The sequence below is a fragment of the Salmo salar genome, chromosome 09 (genome assembly GCF_965601325.2).
Source record: "Salmo salar chromosome 09, fSalSal1, whole genome shotgun sequence".
Classification (NCBI taxonomy): Eukaryota; Metazoa; Chordata; class Actinopteri; order Salmoniformes; family Salmonidae; genus Salmo; species Salmo salar.
The window spans coordinates 2,177,616-2,203,344 of NC_138299.1; the positions used below are offsets into that span (position 1 = coordinate 2,177,616).

At 42.0% G+C, this 25,729-nt stretch overlaps 1 protein-coding gene across 5 annotated transcripts in view; it reads right to left on the reverse strand.

Moving 5' to 3' along the window:
- Positions 1 to 25,729, reverse strand: part of LOC106610626 (echinoderm microtubule-associated protein-like 1) — a 111,283-nt gene that overhangs the window by 24,070 nt on the left and 61,484 nt on the right. For 2 of the 5 annotated variants that reach the window (XM_082955598.1, XM_014210046.3), the window contains exons 3-19: positions 22,441 to 22,576; positions 19,172 to 19,303; positions 18,850 to 18,878; positions 17,382 to 17,408; positions 14,966 to 15,095; positions 11,773 to 11,922; positions 10,731 to 10,800; positions 10,505 to 10,615; positions 10,264 to 10,359; positions 9,926 to 10,060; positions 9,507 to 9,606; positions 8,803 to 8,954; positions 8,283 to 8,408; positions 7,858 to 7,989; positions 2,538 to 2,605; positions 2,248 to 2,336; positions 1,033 to 1,130 (exon numbers count right to left, since the gene is read on the reverse strand). In XM_082955598.1, coding sequence (XP_082811724.1) covers positions 1,033 to 1,130; positions 2,248 to 2,336; positions 2,538 to 2,605; positions 7,858 to 7,989; positions 8,283 to 8,408; positions 8,803 to 8,954; positions 9,507 to 9,606; positions 9,926 to 10,060; positions 10,264 to 10,359; positions 10,505 to 10,615; positions 10,731 to 10,800; positions 11,773 to 11,922; positions 14,966 to 15,095; positions 17,382 to 17,408; positions 18,850 to 18,878; positions 19,172 to 19,303; positions 22,441 to 22,576 — 1,781 coding nt within the window. Of the gene's footprint in view, positions 1 to 1,032; positions 1,131 to 2,247; positions 2,337 to 2,537; positions 2,606 to 7,857; positions 7,990 to 8,282; positions 8,409 to 8,802; positions 8,955 to 9,506; positions 9,607 to 9,925; positions 10,061 to 10,263; positions 10,360 to 10,504; positions 10,616 to 10,730; positions 10,801 to 11,772; positions 11,923 to 14,965; positions 15,096 to 17,381; positions 17,409 to 18,849; positions 18,879 to 19,171; positions 19,304 to 20,580; positions 21,509 to 22,440; positions 22,577 to 25,729 lie in introns of those variants that run through there. The other 3 variants (XM_082955599.1, XM_082955597.1, XM_014210047.3) reach the window with 3 other exon arrangements.

The following is a 25,729-nucleotide window of genomic DNA, read 5'->3' on the forward strand; positions in this document are numbered from 1 at the left end:
CCCAAAAAATGGTCAAGAACTCCAGTCACCCAAGTATGGCATGGGAAGCGGCACTCGAGTGCCAAGTCTAGGTCCAAAAGGCTCCTTAACAGCTTCTACCCCCAAGCCATAAGACTGTTGAACAATTAATCAAATGGCCACCTGGAATATTTACATTGACCCCCACTTTTATTATATATGCATAGTCACTTTACCCCTACCTACATGTAAAAAATGACCTTGACTAACCTGTACCCCCGCACATTGACTCGGTACCGGTACCCCCTGTATATAGCCACGTTATTGTTATTTTATTGTGTTACTTTGTATTACATTTTTTACTTTAGTTTATTTAGTTAATATTTTCTTCACTTTATTTTTTGAACTGCATTGTTGGTTAAGGGCTTGTAAGTAAGCATTTCACAGTAAGGTTTTATTTGGCGCATGTGACAAATAACATTTGATTTGATTTGATGTAGGCCATAACAGTTTGTTGGCACCGTTAGTCACCGCTATAGTCCAATTCATGTATTGTTTATTGTTGTGTTATGTTGTGCAGTGGCTTTCCTGGCATGCATCTACAATTTTTTGTGGAGTTTGCCCCACCAAGATTTACATGCTAAAATCGCCACTGGGTACAATGTACTAAGAAGTATGTTCTGTTGTACATTGTCCTTGTTCAAATAAACTTAATAATAATATCAACAAATAATCATCCATTACATTTTCATCTCTCATAAAAATTAAGAGAACCAATAAATACATTTACTCAATGTACTAAAATTATCTTTCTCAAAAACATTGTATATTGTCCCATACAATAATAATTATTATTATAGAATAATAAATGTTTTGTTCCCCCAAAACATTTTTGGGGATGAAGTTTTTATTTATTTTTATTTTGGCAATCTCACTGCAATTCCCCTTTCGACCCTGACTTTGAATACCTATTTAAACCATAATACACTATGCTGTGAATGCGCATAATTTAGCACGCCTTCCTGATGTGATGCTGAGGAGAAGAGGGGTGTACTAAAAATAAAAGGTGCTCACCGAGCACTTTCCCACTCGACTGTACTTCCTGCCGCTCTCCCCCACTGCGTAGATATAGATGTAGTTGTCGTGAGAGCCGATCGCCAGGAAATCGCCATCTAGGAATAGGGACAGGAGATGTAGGTTAGAACAGATAATGTCCCCGACATAAATTAAATGGCACAGTCAATCTACACTGAGTATGCAAAACATTAAGAACACCTGCTCTTTCCATTACATAGACTGACCAGGTGAATCCAGGTGAAAGCTATGATACTTTATTGATGTCACTTGTTGAATCCACTTCAATCGGTGTAGGTGAAGGGGAGGAGACAGGTTAAATAAGGATGTTTAAAACTTGAGACAGTTGAGACACAGATTGTGATTGTGTGCTATTCCGAGGGTGAATGTTGCTGGCACAACTGTGGGAAGTTGCTGCCACAACTGTGGGAAGCATTGGATTCAACATGGGCCAGCATCCCTGTGGAACGCTTCCATGCCCTGACGAATTGAAGCTGTTCAATATTAGGAAGTTGTGCCTAATGTTTTGTATACTTCCCTATTTTTTCTTTTACTGGATTCACCTGGTCATGGAAAGAGTGTTTTATGTGTTTTACACACTCAGTTCATATGGAAGTAGTTTAGTTTAGTTTGCCTAAAATATGTGTTAAATATGTTAAATATGTGTAAAAAAAAAACAAAAAACAATAATTTCCTGATCTTTCAGATATAGGACAGACACTTCAAAACAAACTTAATTTAGATTAGTTTTTTACTGTATTAATCTGTTATTCAATGTGTTTCTATGGGCTAAGGTCAAATTAAATGTTTTAGCAAAGATTTTTTTTATATATATTTTGATACCTAAAGGGGTCCTAAAATTCAAAATCAAATAGCTAAATTATTGTTGGTATGAGCATCTTAAAACAATTCCATATGTTAGCTTAGTAGAACCCCCCGCCCCAGGAATAGGGTCCATGCGGAAACACATGCACTTAAAAAAGGTCTACGCGGTAAAGAAATGGAAATGAGATTAACAGCGTCATAAATTTCACAACACGTTAATTTAAACTATCATCTGATAATGATCCTGACTAAATTACAGCTGTTTTTATTTAGAAGATTTACTACATAGAGAGACGTAACCTTTTATAATACTTCTAATAAGTCATAATAAAGCCTCATGAATGCTTAGAACAAGCAATAAAGCAATATAAGAGCCTTAAGGTCACTTACCCGGTGCAAAGCGTATAACAGACAGCTGTTCATTCCCATCTGTGTGCACTGTGACTAGATCCTTAGAGTCAGTATCCAGCACCAGCCACCTGTATGATGAAAGTTATCCATCCTCTCATGATTATCCACATCACATCACTCCTGTACTTTCTCAACACCCCTTTGAGATTCATATTGTAAATGAAAAGCACTATACAAATGACATGTGTCATTATTATTATTGGCAGAGCTCTATGGCTTTTGTGATTTAATTGTCATAACAATATTCTCCTCGAGCAGTACTTTCTCACCTGCCAGTCTGCGTTCCTATAGCAACCACTGCTCCAGAGGGATGGAATCCAGCAGACTGAGCTGCGTCCTGTAAATGAAAGAAACAAAGGATGTCTAATTTCAGTACTGCATCCTAATACATTTTACCGCACCGAAATAACCAGCCTCAGTGAAGATCTATTACAACACAGAGAGAATGAAGCTTTATGAGAGATTTATAAACACAAAGGGTTTAGATAGTACCCTACGCATTTCTCCACTATTATAACTAGAGGTCGACCGATTAATCGGACTGGCCGATTAATTGGGGCCGATTTCAAGTTTTCATAACAATCGGTAATCGGTATTTTTGGCCACCGATTTGCCGATTTTTTTTATTATTATTATTATTATTTTTTTTTTACACCTTTATTTAACTAGGCAAGTCAGATTAAGAACACATTCTTATTTTCAATGACGGCCTAGGAACGGGGGTTAACTGCCTTGTTCAGGGGGGATTCGTTTTCGCAACCTTCGGTTACTAGTCCAACGCTCTAACCACCTACCTGACATTGCCCTCCACGAGGAGCCTGCATGGCAGGCTGACTACCTGTTACGCGAGGGCAGCAAGAAGCCAAGGTAAGTTGCTAGCTAGCATTAAACTTATCTTATAAAAAACGATCAATCTTAACATAATCACTAGTTAACTACACATGGTTGATGATATTACTAGTTTATCTAACGTGTCCTGCGTTGCATATAATCGATGCGGTGCCTGTTAATTTCTCATTGAATCAAAGCCTACTTTGACAAACGGGTGTTGATTTAACAAGCGCATTTGCGATAAAAGCACTGTCGTTGCACCAATGTACCTAACCATAAACATCAATACCTTTCTTTAAAATCAATACACAAGTATATATTTTTAAACCTGCATATTTAATTAACATTGCCTGCTAACATGAAATTGTGTCACCTAGCGTTCATTGCACGCAGAGTCAGGGTATATGCAACAGTTTGGGCCGCCTGGCTCGTTGCGAACTAATTTGCCAGAATTTTACGCAATTATGACTTAACATTGAAGGTTGTGCAATGTAACATTAATATTTAGACTTAGGGATGCCACCCGTTAGATAAAATACAGAACGGTTCCGTATTTCACTGAAAGAAAAAACTTTTGTTTTCGAGATGATAGTTTCCGGATTCGACCATATTAATGACCTAAGGCTCGTATTTCTGTGTGTTTATTATATTATAATTAAGTCTATGATTTGATAGAGCAGTCTGACTGAGCGGTGGTAGGCACCAGCAGGCTCGTAAGCATTCATTCAAACAGCACTTTCATGCGTTTTGCCAGCAGCCCTTCGCTGTACTTCAAGCATTGCACTGTTTGACTTCAACCCGGGTGGGTATAATTTGTGGAACATTCCAACAGGAATCTATTCCAAAAACTTCGTAAATAACAAGGTTGCCAAAAACAACGCATACAAAGTTATATAGCGGCAGAATAAGATACCGGGAATGGGAGTGGTCTATTTCATTGCGTTTTTCACTCATCACGTTTATTCCGAAAAATGTCTGTCCTCACTCTGGTTGCCTATGGAAAAACATTAAGAATAACCTACGTGGTGAGTTGATGCCTATTCGGCAGCTAGTTAGCTAGGTTTGTATGCGTTGCTACTTTGTATGCGTTGTTGGTTGGCAACCTTTTACTTTACGTTTTTTGGAACAGATTCCAGGTTGGGACGTTCCACAAATTATACCCACCCCTTCAAGCCTATCAACTCCCAAGATGAGGCTGGTGTAACCGATGTGAAATGGCTAGCTAGTTAGCGGGGTGCGCGCTAATAGCGTTTCAAACGTCACTCGCTCTGAGACTTGGAGTAGTTGTTCCCCTTCCTCTACATGGGTAACGCTGCTTCGAGGGTGGCTGTTGTCGATGTGTTCCTGGTTCGAGCCCAGGTAGGAGCGAGGAGAGGGACGGAAGCTATACTGTTACACTGGCAATACTAAAGTGCCTATAAGAACATCCAATAGTCAAAGGTATATGAAATACAAATCGTATAGAGAGAAATAGTCCTATAATTCCTATAATAACTACAACCTAAAACTTCTTATCTGGGAATATTGAAGACTCATGTTAAAAGGAACCACCAGCTTTCATATGTTCCCAAGTTCTGAGCAAGGCACTTAAACGTTAGCTTTCTTACATGGCACATATTGCAGTTTTACTTTCTTCTCCAACACTTTGTTTTGCATTATTTAAACCAAATTGAACATGTTTCATTATTTATTTGAGGCTAAATTGATTTTATTGATGTATTATATTAAGTTAAAATAAGTGTTCATTCAGTATTGTTGTAATTGTCATTATTACAAATAAATAAATACAATTATTAAAAAAATTGGCCATAGAGAGGGGTTATATATATATATATATATATATATATATATACTGTAACGCCATGGCCATAGAGAGGGGTTTTTGTTCTTTATTTTGGTTAGGCCAGGGTGTTACATTGGGTGGGCGTTCTATGTTCCTTTTTCTATGTTTTTGTATTTCTTTGTTTTGGGCCGTGTGTGTGTGTGTGGCTCCCAATCAGGCACAGCTGAAGTTCGTTGTTGCTGATTGGGAGTCACACATAAGGAGCATGTTTTTCCTTTGGGTTTTGTGGGTAATTGTTTCTGTTAGTGTTTTGCACCTGACATGACTGTTTGGCTGTCGGTTTTCTTGTTTTGTTTGTATAGTGTTCTTTCTTTATTAAATATTCAATGATGAACACTAACTCCGCTGCACCTTGGTCTACTCTCTCTCACGACAGCCGTTACATATACAGTTGAAGTTGGAAGTTTACATACACGTTAGCCAAATACATTTAAACTCAGTTTTTCACAATTCCTGACATTTAATCCTAGTAAAAATTAGCTGTCTTAGGTCGGTAAGGATCATCACTTTATTTTAATAATGTGAAATGTCAGAATAATAGTAGAGAGAAGGATTTATTTCAGCTTTTATTTCTTTCATCACATTCCCAGTGGGTCAATGCTATCAATTAGTATTTGATAGCATTGCTTGTAAATTGTTTAACTTGGGTCAAACATTTCTGGTAGCCTTCCACAAGCTTCCCACAATAAGTTGGGTGAATTTTGGCCCATTCCTCCTGACAGAGTGTAACGCCCTGGCCATAGAGGGGTTTTTTGTTCTTTATTTTGGTTAGGCCAGGGTGTTACATTGGGTGGGCGTTCTATGTTCATTTTTCTATGTTTTTGTATTTCTTTGTTTTGGGCCGTGTGTGGCTCCCAATCAGGCACAGCTGTAGTTCGTTGTTGCTGATTGGGAGTCACACATAAGTAGCCTGTTTTCCTTTGGGGTTTTGTGGGTAGTTGTTTCTGTTGTGTGGTTTGCACCGACAGAACTGTTGGCGGTCATTTGTGTCTTATGTTCAAGTGTTTTGTATTATTAAAATTCAATATGAATACTCACCACGCTGCATCTTGGTCCCCTCTTTCAGATGATCGTTACACAGAGCTGGTGTAACTGAGTCAGGTTTGTAGGCCTCCTTGCTCGCACATGCTTTTTCAGTTCTGCCGACAGATTTTCTATAGGATTGAGGTCAGGGCTTTGTGATGGCCATTCCAATACCTTGACTTTGTTGTCCTTAAGCCATTTTGCCACAACTTTGGAAGTATGCTTGGGGTCATTGTCCATTTGGAAGACCCATTTGCGACCAAGCTTTAACTTCCTGACTGATGTCTTGAGATGTTGCTTCAATATATCCACATACTTTTCCGTCCTCATGATGCCATCTATTTTGTGAACTGCACCAGTCCCTCCTGCAGCAAAACACCCCCACAACATGATGCTGCCACCCCCATGCTTCACTGTTGGGATGGTGTTCTTCAGCTTGCAAGCATCCCCCTTTGTCCTCCAAAACATAACGATGGTCATTATGGCCAAACAGTTCTATTTTTGTTGAACAAAAAGTACGATCTTTGTCCCCATGTGCAGTTGCAAACCATAGTCTGGCTTTTGTATGGCGGTTTTGGAGCAGTGGCTTCTTCCTTACTTCCTTGCTGAGTAGTTGCTTCTTCCTTCCTTTCGGGTTATGTCGATATAGGACTCTTTTTACTGTGGATATAGATACTTTTGTACCTGTTTCCTCCAGAATCTTCACAAGGTCCTTTGCTGTTGTCTGGGATTTATTTGCATTTTTCGCACCAAAGTACGCTCATCTCTTGGCGACAGAATGTGTCTCCTTTCTGAGTGGTATGACAGCTGCGTGGTCCAGTGGTGTTTATGCTTGCATACTATTGTTTGTACAGATGAACGTGGTACCTTCGGCATTTGGAAATTGCTCCCAAGGATGAACCGGATTTGTGGAGGTCTACAATTTTTTTCTGAGGTCTTGGCTGATTTCTTTTGATTTTCCCATGATTTCAAGCAAAGAGGCACTGAGTTTGAAGTTAGGCCTTGAAATACATCCACAGGTACACCAGCCTATCAGAAGCTTCTAAAGCCATGACATCATTTTCTGGAATTTTCCAAGCTGTTTAAAGGCACAGTCAACTCCAGGGTGTAAACTTGTAAACTCCTGACCCACTTGAATTATAAGTGAAATAATCTGTCTGTAAACAATTGTTGGTAGAATGACTTGTGTTATGCACAAAGTAGATGTCCTAACCGACTTGCCAAAACTATAGTTTGTTAACAAGAAATGTGTGGAGTGGTTGAAAAACAAGTTTTAATAACTCCACCCTAAGTGTATGTAAACTTCCGACTTCAACTGTATATGGCCATTAAAAAACTATATACAGTATATTCTAAAATCTTGCGTATCTTAATTTCCATCATTAACAATTAATATGCATAATAATTTTGACAGTTTATGCAAATGATTGTTACCTATAACCTGGATTGCCATTGCATTACATTTTTGTGAAGCAATTATTATTTTTGTGATTCATCCTATATTGTCGCTAACATCCTTATCCCCTAGCAATAGATGTGGGCACACACACACACACACACACACACACACACACACACACACACACACACACACACACACACACACACACACACACACACACACACACACACACACACACACACACACACACACACACACACACACACACACTCAATCCCTTTCCCCCACAATCAATCAGAAGCTCAGATGCTCGATGGTTGAAAGTACTTGATTTACAAATGCATATACAGTGACAGTTGTTGGCTGTACAGCATAAACATATCAGGGAACAAGCTGAGCTTGTGGCCCTTCTACTCATACATTTCATGTTAACTGAGTATAACGTGTGAGGCTCAGAGTTGTCCCCAGGGAGCACTGCCTGCCTGTCTACCTCCATAGTCTTGGTCCAGACAGGCTGGTGCGAGGAGGCATCCCACAGGCTGACATGCTTGTCGTGGCCACAGGTGAGGAAGTGGGGTTTCCAAGGGTGCACGGCCAACCCCCACAGCTCATCGGTGTGACCCTGGAAGAGTTAGGGAGCATAGTTAGCATCGTTGGCAATCAGTTGCTAGAAAGAGTCAAATACTTGCTTAATGTAGCCCCATTCTGTACTTTCCTCTAACTGGGTCCATCTGTTTCCATTACATGCACAAAACACGATAGCCAGGAGATGCTGGACATTACTAAATAACCAGCTAATGGGCTTAAAGAATGTCTGAATGAACTGAAAACACCCTAGGTCTGCATGAACTAGAATGTCAGATAATTATACCAGCAGCCATATATATATATATATATGGCTCTGATTTTACCCACTTGTGTGATGGGGGTAAATTCGCCATATAAACTGCCTTGTAGAACATAGTTCCTGGTGGTCCCAATAAGCACACTCTCCCTTTTGCCCTCGGCAACAGTGCGGACGGGGCCAAATAACTCAGGAACCTGGGAAAGGTGGGAAAATAAAGATTATTGTGGTAAGCTTCCTCCCACCGTAAATTTGAGGGTTGTTTTCTTTATTTTATCCATGTTTGATTTTTACAGATGGCTGGGTGGGGGGTACAGAGAAGGGAAATTGTAATAGAGAACATTGTTTTCCTTGTACAAGTCATTGGTATTACTGTTTACATAAATACCTTCTGTGTACATGCATCAACCAAAAACCCCATATTTCTGAAAAAGCTAGCATCATCTTTTGCCAGGGCTGCAGTATGCAGAATCAGTCTCCTTCGAAAGCACTTATACTGTAGATGCATTAATAAAAAGTGTACTATGGAAATGGCATATATCATGGGACTACTTTTTTGGGTGTATGTACACGAATCCGCATGTGTCTCACCTCAACCGATTGGATCTGCTGGTAGCTCCCATCCCAAGAGAGGAGTTTCCGATCTTTTCCCCCTGACACCAGTGTGCTGTTCCTCAACATACACAGTGCAAAGATGCTCCCCTCGTGTGCACCCTGAATGGCGTGGCTAATTCGATTAGTGCCTGTAAAACAGAGAGAAAGACAAAACACCATTGGAGAAGGCAGAAGATAGCTAGCTGTTTGTTCTACAACACATGGTCAGGAGCGGTTCACTCACAAGACAGGCCTTGTTGTTCTATCCTAGGCATGACCATATTCTGACCCCAGCCACCTGACAACTCTCTCATAATAAAGAGTCTTTTGATGAGCCAAAATGGGGAAAAACAATGGGCCAGTAACCAAAAGGTCGCTAGTTTGAATGACCAAGCCAACTAGCTGAAAAATCTGTCCATGTGCTCTTTTTTATATAATTTTAAATTCTGTCAATGTTCCCCCTTGAGCAAGGCACTTAACACCAATTGCTCCTGTAAGTCTATCTGGATAAGAGTGTCTGCTAAATGACTAAAATGTAAATGTAATAAACACAACTGAACAGGGACCTGCATTCTTAGAAAAAAGGAACCTAAAGGGGTTCTTTGGCTGTCCCCATAGGATAACCCTTTGAAGAAGCCTTTTTGGTTCCAGGTAGAACCCTTCTGAGTTTGATGGTTCATTCTATCGAATGACAGTTTTACCTTTTCCCCACACCAGTATATTTCCACTTGAATCTCCAGTTATGGTGTCTCCATTTTCTGAAAAAGTCACACACAAGACAAACTTGGGCTTCTCTTGTTTCTGCAAGGAACATAAATATGGCTTTATTTACTTGGGGGAGCAGAGATAAAACAGAGTTGTATTGTCAGAAAACAGACAGAGACAGACATGCAGCTTCAATAACACGACAGAGAAACGAACTACTGAAAACCTGAAAATATGACATTCTCTAACATTGGGTGAAGAACTAAAGAGCAAAAGCAACACAGCCTGTTCAAGCTACATTGAATTTAGATAAAACATTCTGCAAAATGGCATAAATTATATTGATTTTGGCAAATACATTTCCTCTAATCAAGCAAGTCAACAGGCAGTATAAATGAGAAGTCTCATGTCATACCTCAAACAAGCCTTGCTTCTTGGTAAGGGTACCCCTCTCCAGTGTCCAGAAGTAGAGGTGTGACTTCCCACACGTGACTATAATGTTGGTGTCAGTGGGGTGGAAGTCGGCAGCGAACACTGCCTCGTTGGAACACTGTAATGGGACAGAAACAATTATCGTTACACGTGTCAAACGTTTATGAGGATCAATAGAGCAACTCCAAAGCCAGGTAAGCTTTCCCGAGACCTGAAGACTTGCATTGAATCCCCGAGCTAATGCCTAGGCTTTAGTTTAGAGGGCTAACAAAGTCTCGATGCGCACAGGTTAATACCCCAGTCGGACACATAGACACTCACCTTGACATCAGCCAGTCTTTCCTCTCTCTGCCAGTCCCACACAGAGAGCACATGGTCGTTGGAGTCATCTACTACACACAGCGTGTTGCCTCCGTTCTGCACAGACCAACAGAGATGGATCAGCCCTGTCCTCGGTTATTTAGCAAAGCTTTTCTGACCAGTAAAGGCACACTCAAAATCTGGTTCACATATGAGATATGATATGTATTCATGTTTTTTTTGGCCAAGATCCATTGCTTACCGACTTGGAGAAGGCAAGACAAACCAGGGCGCGGTCAAAAAAACCTGTCCCCAGAATGTGGAGGGTGTTGAGGCTCACAGAGTCCCAAACCCGCACATGAGGAGCCAACTGCTGTCAGTACACACACACATACACACACACACACGTACACACACATTATTTCTTATTATTAAATACGTGAACTGTTCATAGATTCAAAGTTATGTGAGGATGAGAGGTCACTTACTTTGCCTTCAGAAGAGGTGCCTGGCACCTGTCCTGTTGCTATGGTGATTTTATCAGGATGGACAGCCAGACTATAGAACACAAACAGAGGAACAGAGAGACGGCAAACACTTTGAACATCTGAAAGCCGATTTGAACAATGATGAAAAACCACAGAGACCTCAAAGCATATCAAAGAGAAGTGTTTTGTGTAGTATGAATCTATGAGTTGCTAATATATCATAGATGTTGTTCTAGTCTGTCAGACTGAAGCTTATGGGATTCAGTTACAGTAGCCTAAGTCATGTGTGATTGATTCTTACTGATGTTGACAAGACTATCCCCTTCTTCCCCTTCTGTTACTGACAGCTTCTGATAGAAGGGCACAACAGAGGGGCACTATGCCTTACAGAGATAAGTGAAAGTCAAGAATATCTGTACTACAGTGAAAAGGAAGCTAACGTCTTTCTATGCCTAGTCTTGACTCAACTCTAATTATTCATTATGAGCATGACCCCAGGGCGACCCCTCGAGTTTCAGCTTATTATATTACGGACCACCCTTTCTGTCTGAGATAATTACCTGGCCAACACTATCATTGAGGACAAAGCAGCTGCAGACCAGCCACCTGTTTACCCTAGCCTGCCTTATTATGAAGGAGTTATTCCATGGGACTATACGACAATACTGATTAAAACAGTGGTGTCACGGTAGCTCTGTCTGTACTGAAATAGGGAGGATTATATATCAAAGGTAGCGTGACACAGTTGTGGAACAAGGTGGGTTGCAAAGCCCTTCCAACTTTGGATACCAGAAACATACTGTAGATTTTTTTTTAAATGTATTGCTTAATAAATTACTCGACTGTACTGTTGGTCTGAGAATACATGGATGATAGTGAAAATGATTTATACTGTAGCTAGGTGAAATAGGGCAGTGTTTGATGAGTGCAGTGTCCATATTAGGACAGCATCACACGTCCAGCTCAGGTCAAAATTCTTTCACAGATAAAGGTTGTACAGTACAGGAGAAATATAGTGTTGTCACATTCTGTTTCTTCTCACCACTTGATGTCATCAGTGTGCCCGGTGTAGTGTCTCTGGAGCTGCTCTTCCACGTTGTACAGCACCACAACAGATGCAATGAAGTAGACCGTCTCTCCCGTGGGTAGCAGGTACAGGTTAGAGCGACAGTCACGTCCCCTGTACCCATAACTGGGCATCTAGGTCAAGATCCACATAACTTCAATAGGACATCAACTTTAGCCTACATATTAACCAATATAGTTTGATTGAATTCAGTGAGGCACTTAAATAAAAGCTGCTTGCCCCCTCACATCACTGTAGTCTATATTTACAACCTATCATACAGGCACCCTCTGTGACCTTTACCAATCGTATCTTACTGAATTTTCCATTTGGAACTCAGAAAGGTCACAGAGGGTGATAGGTTGTAAATATAGACTACGGTGGCGTTATTTGAAAGTCAGTTCTATTTATCTTTCCTTTGTTGGAAAATCTACAGTCAACTCAAGTGAAACACTAGACAGCACAGAACACTCATAATTTCATCCTGATCCTGGTGATTAAAAAAATATGCTTTTTTTTATACGCATTATAATCTCCTCTGTTTGCTGAAATGGGGGTTGAATCCATCAGGGAAAGAGAGGAGAAAAGAGGGAGCTGACTACATTTTCAGCTCAGCCTGCTGGCTTCTGGACTTGAGCAATTGCTGTATGCAGGGAGCTGGGTTGGTGCTGTAGTGTGCATTAGGAATGATTAGGATGGTTTCAGTGGATGGTTTGCCCTCTGACATATCAATGGTAAGTTTCGGTGTTCCTTAAAGTTCCGTTTTAGGACCACTATTGTTTTCACTATATATTCTACCTCTTGGTGATGTCATTCGGAAACACAATGTCAACTTTCACTGCTATGCGGATGACACACAGATGTACATTTCGATGAAACATGGTGAAGCCCCAAAATTGCCTACCCTGGAAGCCTGTGTTTCAGACATAAGGAGGTGATTGCGGCCCATTTTTTCCTTTTAAAATCGGAAAAAACAGAGATGCTAGTTCTAGGTCTTAAGAAACAAAGAGATCTGCTGTTTGATCTGACAATTAATTTTAATGGTTGTACAGTCGTCTCAAATAAAACTGTGAAGGACCTTGGCGTTACTCTGGACCCTGATCTCTCTTTTGATGAACATATCAAGTATATTTCAAGGGCAGCTTTCTTCCATCTTTGAAACATTGCAAAAATCTGAAACTTTTTGTACAAAAATTCTCCAGAAAAGCTAATCAATGCTTTTGTCACTTCTAGATTAGACAACTGCAATGCTCTACTCTCCGGCTACCTGAATAAAGCACTAAATAAAATGCAGTTAGTGCTAAATACGGCTGCTAGAATCTTGACTAGAACCCAAAAATGTGATCATTTTACTCCAGTGCTAGCCTCTCTACACCGGCTTTCTGTTAAGGCTAGGGCTGATTTCAAGGTTTAACTGCTAACCTACAAAGCATTACATGGACTTCCTCATACTTATCTTTCCGATTTGGTCCTGCATACCTACATGTACGCTACGGTCACAAGCAGGGCTTTCTCCTTTAGAGCTTAATTTTTATGGAATGGTCTGCCTATCCATGTGAGACGCCGACTCAGTCTCGACCTTTAAGTCTTTACTGAAGACTCATCTCTTCAGTAAGTCCTATGATTGAGTGTAGTCTGGCCCAGGGATGCGAAGGTGAACGGCAAGGCACTGGAGTGATGAACTGCCCTTGCTGTCTCTACCTGGCCGGCTCCCCTCTCTCTGCCTCTGACCCTATTACGGGGGCTGAGTCACTTGCTTACTAGTGCTCTCCCATGCTGTCCCTAGGAGGTGTGCATCACTTTGTGGCAGGCTTTTTTCGCTATACTCGACTTGAGTGGGTTGAGTCACTTACGTGCGGTGGAGAAGATCATCGTGGGCTATACTCACCCTTGTCTTAGGGTAGTAAGTTGGTGATCTGTTGATATCCCTCTAGTGGTGTGGGGGCTGTGCTTTGGCAAAGTGGGTGGGGTTATATCCTGCCTGATTGGCACTGTCTGTGGCTCCCCCCCCCCCCCCCCCCTGCCCTGTCTCAGCCTCCAGAATCTATGCTGCAATAGTCTATGTGCCGGAGGGCTAGGGTCAGTCTGTCCTATCTGGTTTAATTCTCCTGTCTTATCTGGTGTCCTGTGTGAACTTAAATATGCGCCCTCTAATTCTCCCATCTCTCTCTCTCTCTCTCAATCTCTTCCCTCCCGGAGGACCGGAGCCCTAGGACCATTCCTCAGGAGTACCTGTCTGTCCCCGTCCCCAGTCCACCTGGTCGTGTTGCTGATCCAGTTTCTGTTGTTTTGCCCGTGGCTATGGAACCCTGACTTGTTTACTGGATGTGCTACCTTGTCGTTCTGCTGCTCCAGTTTCAACGTTTCTGCCTGTGGCTATGGAACCCTGACCTGTTCACTAGATGTGCTACCTTGTCCCGGACCGGTTGTTTTCGACACCCTCTCTCTCTCTCTCTCTCCTCTCTCTCTCTCTTTCTCTCTCTCTCTACCTGTCACAAACCTATGAAAAGCCAACTGACATTTACTCCTGAGGTGCTGACCTGTTGCACCCTCTACAACCACTGTGATTATTATTATTTGACCCTGCTGGTCATCTATGAACATTTGAGCATCTTGACGAAAGATTTGGTCTTAATGGCCATGTACTCTTATAATCTCCACCCGGCCAGCCAGAAGAGATTTGGCCACCCCTCATAGCCTGGTTTCTCTCTAGGTTTCTTCCTAGGTTCCTGCCTTTCTAGAGAGTTTTTCCTAGCCACCGTGCTTCTACACCTGCATTGCTTGCTGTTTAGGGTTTTAGGCTGGGTTTCTGTATAAGCACTTGGTGACATCTGCTTATGTAAGAAGGGATTTATAAATACATTTGATTGATTACATTTTATTGATTAGGGAAAAAGATTTATTGGAACATCCAGATGTGACTTTCACACCTGTGCAATAGAATGCAATAAGAATATAACTTTGGCGAATGTGTAACCTCACAATACATAGGGGGATACCTCTTGCGAGTCACAATACATCTCTGTCCTGAAAGCATGGACTTTCAAGCCTATTGTTATAAACATAACTCAAATGTTGTAATGCCACGTAACAAACAGTTTCTTATCTATTGAAATATACACCTAGCTGTCTGAAAAGTACTGAACCTACAACAGTGGAAAAAGGATACACCCAGTCCAGTTTGAGCTTTTTGTTTGGCAGGTCCGATTTGGCTTCCAGGCAGTAGGTCTCCACAAGGTCTTTGGGCATGTACATGGTGATGGGTCGTCCCTTCAAATACATTTTCACATACCCTTCCTCTAAAAAAAGCAACAGACATTTTCAGGGGACAATTTGTTATGACTCATTGGTAACAAGGAGGAGTGTTTGTGATGGTGAGAACAGTGTTTGAGAGGAGTGACAATGAAAGTGTGGTTTAGAGACTCATGCGTGAGAGGAAGATGCAAAAGAGAAAGAAAGTATCAACAGTTATGGTTATGAGATGTTGACGTACAACACATTTTTTTGTTGCAAAGGAGTGAATTCATTTAGTAAGGAAAAGTATAGATTAGCAAACACAGAGATGGATAGGCTTTTGATTCCCTTTTATTAGTAATTTCAAATACATTCAGATAATAACAATGAATGGTGCAAAATGAAAAGCAGTCAGTTTGCATTGTTATGTAGCATCATAGCATTTGTTTAACGTACAGTACAACACACAAGTAAACAAGAGAAGACAAAACAAGCAAAAACATAGGCGTATGGTGCCACAGCAGGGGAATGAAAAACAAAATCTGAACAAACCAACCAGAGGACACACAAATAAGTCAAAACCATGTCAATGTGTGACCAAAAACAACAAAAAAGACGGAAAAACACACAAAAGAAACCTGAAACATGACAGTCATGAGAGGAATGTTTTTTGAAGTCCATTTTTACATCCACGGTTACCTCTTTCAACCTAATTCCAAAAGCTGGTATAGGCCTAGCTTAGTAACAGATTTGGAAGTACTGGCTGGGGGATTTGATGGGGCTCCTGTAGCTTGGCTTGTCTAAGGGGGAGTAGGGGGTGTAGGACGACTGGCTGACTGACTTTCTCAGGGGGAGAGCAAACGTCGGGGTCTTCCTGACTCCATTGGACTTGACAGACGCGCTCTTGGAGTCAGGCGCAGTGGGGGGAGCGGAGGAGCGGCCAGACATGGCTGCTGCGGTGGATTTGGGCGCCTCAGCGGTTCCGGTCCTTTTTGACAGATGGGCCAGATATATCTGCACGGTTACTAGGTAGGTGAGGTAGTAGAATTGGAGAGGGGCCAGAAGGAATGGGTAGGAGGGGTTGGTAGAATATATCCAAGTTAGATGTGATCGACAACTGGCTGCTATGCTACAATGGACGACCACAAAACACGGGACTGGTACAAGACAAGCTTCAGTATCTACTGGGTAACAACCGCAGGTGGGCTAAACTACTGGGGCTCTAACTCTAAGTCAAGTTTGAGACTTTTACTAAAAGAGTGCATCAGTAGCTCAACATATAACTATTGTCTATGATAAATCTGACATAATGAAGTGACACTTTTTGGTCTACTTTTGCTGGCATCAAGGTGAATAACATGAATTATTGAAATATGTTCACTTCACTTGACCCAGCATTTACCATGGACATGCCATTTCTTTTCTTTTTTTCTTTATTTTTCCACTGTGAAAGATGACAGCCTGGCTAAAGGACCATGAGTTTCACAACACTCTGCTTCTAAACATGTCTCTTTCTCAATTCATCTTTCTTTAGCCAAGCTTATGGAAATTATCCGCAAGCTGTGCATCAAAACCCCATACTGAAGGCCATGCAAGAGATGGCTAAAGATTTCAAAAGCTATAAAGTAAAGACATTGCATTGGCTGGTAATGCAAACAGCCCTTTTGAAGATACATAATACAAGCACAATAAAACCGTCTCGTTGTGCTCTGAAAAGGGCCTCTTAGAAGATCAGTGTGCACTGCAGGAAATATTTGGTGGGGTTTCTATGGTGACAAGGACAAAAGAGCGCTGCATGGCTGTGAGCAAACACATCTAGAAAGTGGCAATTCCACAATACGGTTGACAGCTAGTGTAAAAGCAGCACTGCAATCAACCACACACAGTTCAAACTCTCAGTGTGTTAGAGAGTGTTTATTAGTCCACTGTTGGCTGACATATTGGGAAGGGCTACTATCACACTCACTGTCAACCCAACCCCATCCCTACCATGGGGCAGCTCTCTGTGAATTGAGCCTATGAATCACTAAGGCAAAAGGATTCTGAGTCAGTAGCCTTTACTATACGTTCTCGCATGAGAAAAGAACAATAGCTGGTAGTCTAACTAATAGCAGCAGATATGTGCAACGTAATATCTGGCCGACTACGCCACATTGTGGCATGGAGAGATTTTAGCTACCAGACAATATCCTTGGGCACAATTCCCATGATGGTGGGATAGTCTGTCGGCTAAAACCCCTCCATGCCACATATGGCTAATTTATGTGTATATTAATGCTTTCTTCTAAGGCCTTAGGAGAACAATGTCCAGAGAGCTGCTAAGGTAAGGGGGCTTGAGGACCAAGGCCTACCTTTGCAGTGTGTCACTCGTCGCATCCCTTGTGAGTTCACAGAGAAGGGGACAGAAGGACCAGGTGAGGTTTTGCATTGGTTCCTGACCTGGACTTACTCAGCATTGTGACTTTTTCCATTTAATTTTTCGTGTCGCCTCCGTTTTATGCAAGCGCCTTGTCTCAGCCTTTTCTTGGCAACAGTTAGGCTATTGTGCTTAAAGTCTTTTCTGTATCTATCTATTTATGTATCGATCGATCTATCTATCTATCTGATCTACCAGTCTGAACAGGAGCAGCTAGTGATTTCCCATAGGCTAAGCATGTACCGTTTGCGTCCCATGTTTGTTTCTTTAAGGATTATTGGAAGATTAGCTTATGATTAGCTTAGCTTAGAATCTATAAATAGATTCTAAGAAACAGTAAACAATTTCACATATTATATGTGAGTACTATTTAGGTATCATCTCAATAGCTGTTATGTCTAATCAGTTATTTACATTGACTGAATGACTTCTCTTTAGGGTTGAACATTGATGACAGTACCCTGGGACTATGCTGGTTTGATCAGGTTATTATAGGACAATAATGAATTAAAATCTTCAACAAGACTACGTTAATCGTGGTTCCAGTACATTTTCTCTGCTTATCAGCACTCAAGCCAAAGTAACCCCCAGCCAAAGTAAGGTTCAGAGGGGTGATGATCTATCAGGGAGAATTACACCAGGTAAATCAACCTAATGGGTTACAGCAGTCTAATTTGCCCAGCGATCAATACCATTCTGGAGATGCTTCTTTCTCATCACAATTAATCTTATCTCATGGTGTTTATTGTTACTACTGCAGTATACAAACTCATACAGTAAAATAAATAAATAGCACATGTGCATGACTCCTGTTATGGAAAGGAAAAAGGAAATCATAGATGACAATGGAGGTTGAAATACTTCATAAGAACTTATGGGAGGATGGAAGTGGTTATGGAGGGATGGATGATTATTGGTTGAAGGATGAACATTTTTAACACGTTACAAGACAAACGTCACCACTATACATCACAGCACATCACGGAACATCCTTGAGTGGTACTCTGTGAGCTGGGAATTGACCAAGTGGGCAAAAGTGGTTTAAATGATTTCATTACCACATCATTATAACCAAAAATGATGTGACTAAGACATCATTGCAACCAGTTTTGCCTGCTGGGACACAGGCCCTGGCTTTAGCCTGGCTTTAACCTGTAACATACCTTGCATTTATTTTGCACATCTGACAAACAATGCTGACAAATTGTATGAATCCAACCATTTAACCGAACAATGGATCAAATGGTCAGTTGATAACATCTATCATATGTCTATAGATCATGCAAAACAAAAGCAAGGACATTTTCAAGGGTTATGTTATGGTATGTCTCTCAAAATCTTTAAATCTCTAATTTACAGGGAGCCACTGAGTTCATGGCATCACTGATATAGTTGGCTCTTACCTGCATTGAAAACGGGCTCCTTAAGTTTGCTGCGGAGTGAGTAAAAAAAAAAAAAACTGTCAACACTGAACCAGGCATTGTACCAGATAGGTTTAATCAAGTGCAGATAAAGTATTTGAAATAAAACAAACACTACTTGATCCCAGGGTCATGTGCAGTAGGGTGAATCATTATGGAACGAACTGACGATAACCGATAGGTTTCCAATAAGAAATGCTTGTTTTCGTTTTCTGTTTTAAAACATTTTGCTACGGTGTGGTCTACTGAACACTACCCGGGTATGGCTGTGTAGGATGAGTTATTGCTATTAGGCTGGCTGTACCTTTCGCTGGCTCTCTTGCTGCTGGAGTTGCTCCCGGTAGAGCCGGTGCGGGTGCGGTTGCTCTTGGAGTCGCTGCTGTCTTTACGCGTCAGTGTACCCATCGTTTCGTTGGAGTTGGTTCTCCTCACAGTGCTGGAGGAATAGATGGTAAAATGGAGGATAAATCTACCTAATGGTGCATTTTGAATAAATAAAGGTGCTTAAAAGAAATTGTCTAAGGAATTCTGATTATTTACTTGTAATCTCATAAAATAAGTACCCAAGATTTATCTCTCTGTGGGAGAGATAGTAAAATGGATGATGCAATTACCTAATGGTGAAAGAAAGAAGCATAGCCTTAATTGTCCGGGGAATAGTGTTCAAATAGGCTGTTATTTAGCTGTATCCCCTCAGAGATTTTTCAGTTGCAAATCCTTATAATAAATATCATCTATCATCGGAACTATCAAAGACTTCAAACTTGATTTTGAGTGTAGGGGTAAGGTCAAGCAAAGATCATACCAGCAACCTATAAATAACACTATCTACTACAAGTCCTCATATGACACTGTAAGTACAGACCATCATAATACACCAAAGAAGGCCCTATACTAGGAAACCAGATGACTGATCCATGACAGAGAGAGATTTTTCCCTCTCTCTCCCCTGTGACTCATTCATGGCCACATTTATGATGGTATTAGAGGAGATGGTTGAAACATGTTAAAAAGCGGGCCATTAAAATGCCTTCACAAAAGAATGGCCCAATCAGCAGTTCATTGGCTGGAATGGCTACCAGGTCTAATCCAGCCTGCGAGTCCAAAGTCCATTCAATCCTCCCGTTTGTGGCTGATGTTATCCCCCTGAAACAGGGTTCGGGATGTGTATCTTTGTGTGTGTGTGTGTGTGTGTGTTCGTGCGTGTGTTTGTTTGTGAGGGGACCTTTGTTAGTTGGTGTATGCCATGCAGCAGGCATACCTAGATCAGGAATGGAGTTAATTAGGCAATGGGGGATTTATTGAAACCTTTGGTCTCTTTGCCAACTTGGGTTGGCATGGGAGCAGCACCTTCTGTAGTTGATCTAATTCCCACCACACACACACAAAGAAAGAGAGAGAGAAAAGACAGAGAGAGAGAGAGAGAGAGATATTCATTCATTTCATTTAAGTTTCAAGTTTCACTTCTTCCAAGCTCTAAACCCAACAATGCAGTAATCAATATTTAACCAGGATAGTCCTCTCAGTAACAATAACAATTGCCACTGCTTTCCAGGGAGAGAGATGTTTTTTGTGATGAGTGTTGTTATTCATTGTTCATAGAAATGATCTGTTAATTCAATGATTCATGGATCTATGAGGGATGGGTAACATTGAGGTAACGTTATGAGCTTTGAGGATGGTGATGGTGTCACAGTTTGGCCACCCTCTCACCTGTAAGGAGAAGTGATGTAGATAAGTCTGGTGGGTATGCCAGACAGACTGGAGAGACTGGACAGACAGGGGGCATGCATGACCGAGAAGGGAAACAGGGAAGTGGAAAAGGAAACAGTGAATGGTGGTAAGACAAAAAAATACTGGTGATTTACAGTATCACGCTCTGTGATTTTTAGGAGAATTGATGTGTAGATACAGTAGTTGACTATAACATTTGCATCCACTTGAATCAAGTTCAGTATTGTGGCTAGTGGATACAAACTGCCAATACCAGTTTGTTCAAAGAGGTTGTCTCATGTCTGGTTTTGGACCAAATTGTCCGTTTGATAGATATTATCTTTACAGAACAGAGCCGTGGTTAAGACTGCAAAAGTGCCATATAAATGAGATAGAGATCAACTGGCATGAATGGAGGTATGGTGAAAACGGTTTTGTGATGAAAAGGAATACATACCGTATGTCTATTATCAAATATGAGTATATGCGTGTGTCTACCTGTATCCAGGGATCTCTTGTGGAAACATCGGCACACAGCACAAATACAAATAATAGTCTCCAATGTAAACAATTCTGCTTCCTGCAGACTTCCTTCCTTCTCATCCTAAAATAACACAGAGTTAGGAAGTATGGGTGGGTGAGCTTTCCTTTGTGCAAAGACTTAAAGTTCAGGAGTCAAGATCTGAAGGAGGCCGAATCAATGTGGCCTCTATGTGCACACGACCAGGGATTCATTGTTATCTTTCATGCATGGACAAACCATTTACACTTCTAGTCCTATTAATACACAACAGACCTTTGACATTTCCCCTGTGCCTTAGTGTGTTACCGAGTCTAGCCTGGTCGGCTCCATTTCACTCTATATCTATTGCTTCAGTCTGGAGAAGGTTCACCTATACTGCATCCATGTTAGGAACTCCATCCATCCCTCCCACCCTCCCTCTCCTCCCCTTCGTACCTATTTACTCTATAGTCTCATCCATATACCATCCATTCCTCAGTCCTGGATTATGATAATTAGACTCCAGGCATGAACATCATTGGAGGAGTGCCTATTGTTCCCTTGCCAGTTGTGATTTATTAACTGCACTCCCTTGGCCCCAGTCAACCCCAATCAGTAAATCAATGCCGTCTCTGAATGCCACCGTGGTGTAAATGGGGATGCCTGTGACAGCACTGTACCTGTGTTTATTATTCATGTAAAATGTCAATGGCTCTCCCTTCAGAGGAGGGTACACTTATGCGAGGGGGAAATTAGCACAGGCAGACAGGCCACAGAGGAGATAGTAGTAATACAGTGAAAGACACACAGATTCCTGTTTGCAGGAATCAAATAATGTGTTGACTTTGTGCGGACTAATAAAATAAACACACCAACGGTGCAATGATTTCCTATGTTGTAGGAATTTTTAGTTGAGGAAGAAATGTGTATTTAAATAGTGTGCACTTATTGAGCTTTAGGGTACAATTTACTCTGACTACATTACAATATTAATACCCAAAATGTAGAAAACACAGTCATTACTGCTCCAGTTTTTTTAAGCCCCTAGGTTTAGTAAGCCCAAACTAAAACAGAGTTGGTTTTACTCAGAACATAAAAATACTGTTGAGAGATATCTCATAAACTGGCCCTACTGGTCAGGTCACATGGTCAGGAAAACTCCTGGCCTTAGCCCTTTACCATAACCCTTACAAAACTGCAGTTACACTGCAAAATTACTGTCGTAAAAAAAAGTTATTTTGGTCGCACTATTTGCAGCATACTGTATTTATACTGCAGTGTACTGGAGTTATACTGCTCTCTGACTGCAATCTTTTTTCGTAAGGGAAGGTAACGGGGAGCATTTGAGCTGTGTTTACCTTTTGGTTGCTGGTGCAGCAGCATCCTTCCTGGAGCCGGTGAGGGACGGTGTCACCATGCCACAGCTTTTCTTGGGCAGGACAGTGTCGTTGCTGACAGTGTGCCTTAGAGGCAGGGCAGCCATCATGGGTCTGGCTGTAAGACAAACACACACAGTACAACAGGGTGAATGGTGCTTTGCAATGAACTAGCTGGAACATGCAGAAAATACACTTTTCACAGTGGTCAGCTTTTGGGAATTTTCAAATTCAGATATAGGGTTGCAAAATGCTAGAAACTTTCCCAAAGTTCCTGGGTTTTTCTGAAATCCTGGGTTTTTCTGAAAAACCTGGGAACTTTGGAAAAGTGTCCAACATTTTGAAACTCTTCAGACGCCCTCTATAATCTTGAAAATATATGGAAATCAATAAACTGCCCTCCACAAGAGGTGTATGAGTAATAGGCTGATGGAAAATTCATGGGACTGAGCTGAAGCATTCGACGAACTGTATTGAACATTGCCTTCAGAAATGGTCAATTCACAACTGCACCCACATATACAACTTTTCAGCTGCTATGGTGTTCGTTACCCTTCGAGCTGCATATACCGTGTGAAGGCTTTTGTTTCTTGATTAGAACTTAAGAGACCACATAGATTTTCCCTGAACCAGTCTGTAATACATACATGTTTCAAGCAAACCACCATAGTCCCTGTGTCCAAGAATGCCAAGGTAACATGTCTAAATGACTATCGCCCCGTAGCACTCACATCTGTAGCCATGAAATTCCTTGAAAGGCTGGCCATGGCTCACATCAACACCATCATCCCAAACACCCTGGACCTACTCCAATTCGCATACCGCCCCAACAGATCCACAGATGACGCAATCTCTATTGCACTCCACACTGCCCTATCCCATCTGGACAAAAGGAACACCTACGTGATAATTCTGTTCATTGACTACAGCTCAGCGTTCAACACCATAATGCCCTCCAAGCTCATCACTAAACTAAAGACCTTAGAAATCAACACTTCCCTCTGCAAATGGATCCTGGACTTCTTGACGGCCACCAAGCTGACCCTCAACACGGGGCCCCTCAGGGATGTGTGCTTAGTCCCCTCCTGTACTCCCTGTTCACCCTCGACTGCATGGCCGCGCATGACTCAAACACCATCATTAAGTTTGCCGACGACTGGACGGTGGTAGGTCTGATCACCGACGACGATGAGACAGGGAGGAGGTCAGTGACCTGGGAGTGTGGTGCCAGGACAACAATCTCTCCCTCAATGTCGCGCGGAGCTGCTGGCATGGGGGCCGCCGCCCCCTCTCGGGCGGTGGGCGGTCGGGCCAGGCCCGGGCCCATCACTGAAGAATTATCATGGTCCACACACACCAACAAAGTCGTGAAGAAGGCATGAGAACGTCTCATCCCCCTCAGGAGGCAGAAAAGATTTGGCATGGGCCCTCGGATCCTCAAAAATTTCTATAGCTGCACCATTGAGACCATCTTGACTGGCTGCATCACCGCTTGGTATGTCAACTGCTTGGCCTCTGACAGCAAGCCACTACAGATGGTAGTGCGTACAGCCCAGTACGTCACTGGGGCCGAGCTCCCAGCCATCCAGAACCTCTATACCAGGCAGTGTCAGAGGAAGGCCCTAAACATTGTTTTACAACTCTAGCCACCCAGGTCATAGTCTGTTCAAGTGGTGCCGATGCACCAAGTCTGGAACCATTTATCCCTTGTGTTATTCTTTTTCTATTATTTATCTTTCTTTTCTCTCTGCATTGTTGGGAAGGGCCCTTAAGTAAGCATTTCACTGTCTACACCTGTTGTTTTTACGAAGCATGTGCCAAATACAATTATATTTTATTTGGTATAACATTGATTTGAGATTAATCGAAACAACAGTTCAATAGACACATGCCTCTATATGTGCAGTCACACTGCTAGACCATCACTCACACCTCGAGTGACTCCCTGCGCTCCATTCTAATGCCATTAGGGGCCCACTTTACCTCCTCAGCATAATTGCTAACAGCACTGATAAGGGTAGCAAGGCCTGTATTTGTATGGACTGCAGAACAGTGGCTTTGAAATATTTATCACTGCAGAGAAGCTGGGGTTTGTTATGCTTGCTTTGCCAGCGGGGGGGGGGCGGGTGGTGTGGTGTGGTGTGAGTGTGAGTGTGAGTGTGAGGGGGGGGGGGGGGGGGGGGGGGGGGGGGGGGGGGTGTGTGTGTGTGTGTGTGATACAGCAGAATTAGATCAAACAGGGGCACCAGTCAGAGAGTGACAGAGTGAATGGGGACTGTGTATTTCAAACGAACCACTGTGTTTGAGTGCCATGGCTCGGCTCTGTGTAGAGCAGAGGAGCGATTACTTACCCTGTATCTCACTGAGGTACAGTCAAAATATACATTGTGTGACAAAATTGACCTAAGTAACTAGCATCTCAACGTTTGTCTGTGAATTGTAGACACATAATGTGATATTTAGTGTGGGTGTCAGGACATGCTAGAATTAAGGAAAAACCATGCAAGTGTTTCCACAGCATACCACCTCTCACCCACTCTGAGTTAAGGGGACTTGAGTGGCATGTAGTCTAGTGCAACAACATCAGAAAGTCCTTCATTGACAATGTGCTCAGTGTCAGTAGACTCAGTGGACGCTAGTACTCAGACAGTATACACAGTAGTGCTTAGTAGACACTAGTGCACAGTAGTATCATGTACATTTTAGGACATCCCTACTCCCTTTTGTCATAGAGACTATGGACTTTTGTCATAGGGAGTAGGGATGTCCTAAAATGTAAACCGTACTAAAAAGACACAGTAGACACAGTAGTGCTCAGTAGAGTTGCACAAAGCAGGCGATGTTAGAAGGGACAGAGCCTACCTGACAGGCCATTTAAAAGGGACAGAGCCTACCTGGCTTTCCACCATTGCTGTCTGACGATGGGGACCTTTTCATCAAAGCTGGGTCTACAGCCGTACATACACATACCACAACAATAGAGTCCAGGAAAGGATGAGTAGCGTAAACAGTGAGATACCATAGATGGAGAAACACAATAGGAGAAGATGGGACTGGAATGGGAGGGAACCAAAAGGTTACACGTGTGTGTGGGTGTGTGAGAATCATATGTTCTATCCCAGCTAGCACATAACGTTCTGAGAACCACATGTTTCTTAGCGCTTGGTGAGAGTGTGGTTGTCCTATGGTTATTTTGCATACAACCTTCCCACAACATTCTGAGAATGGTGCAGAATAGTTGCTTAGCTTTGGAACATTCTCAGCACATTTA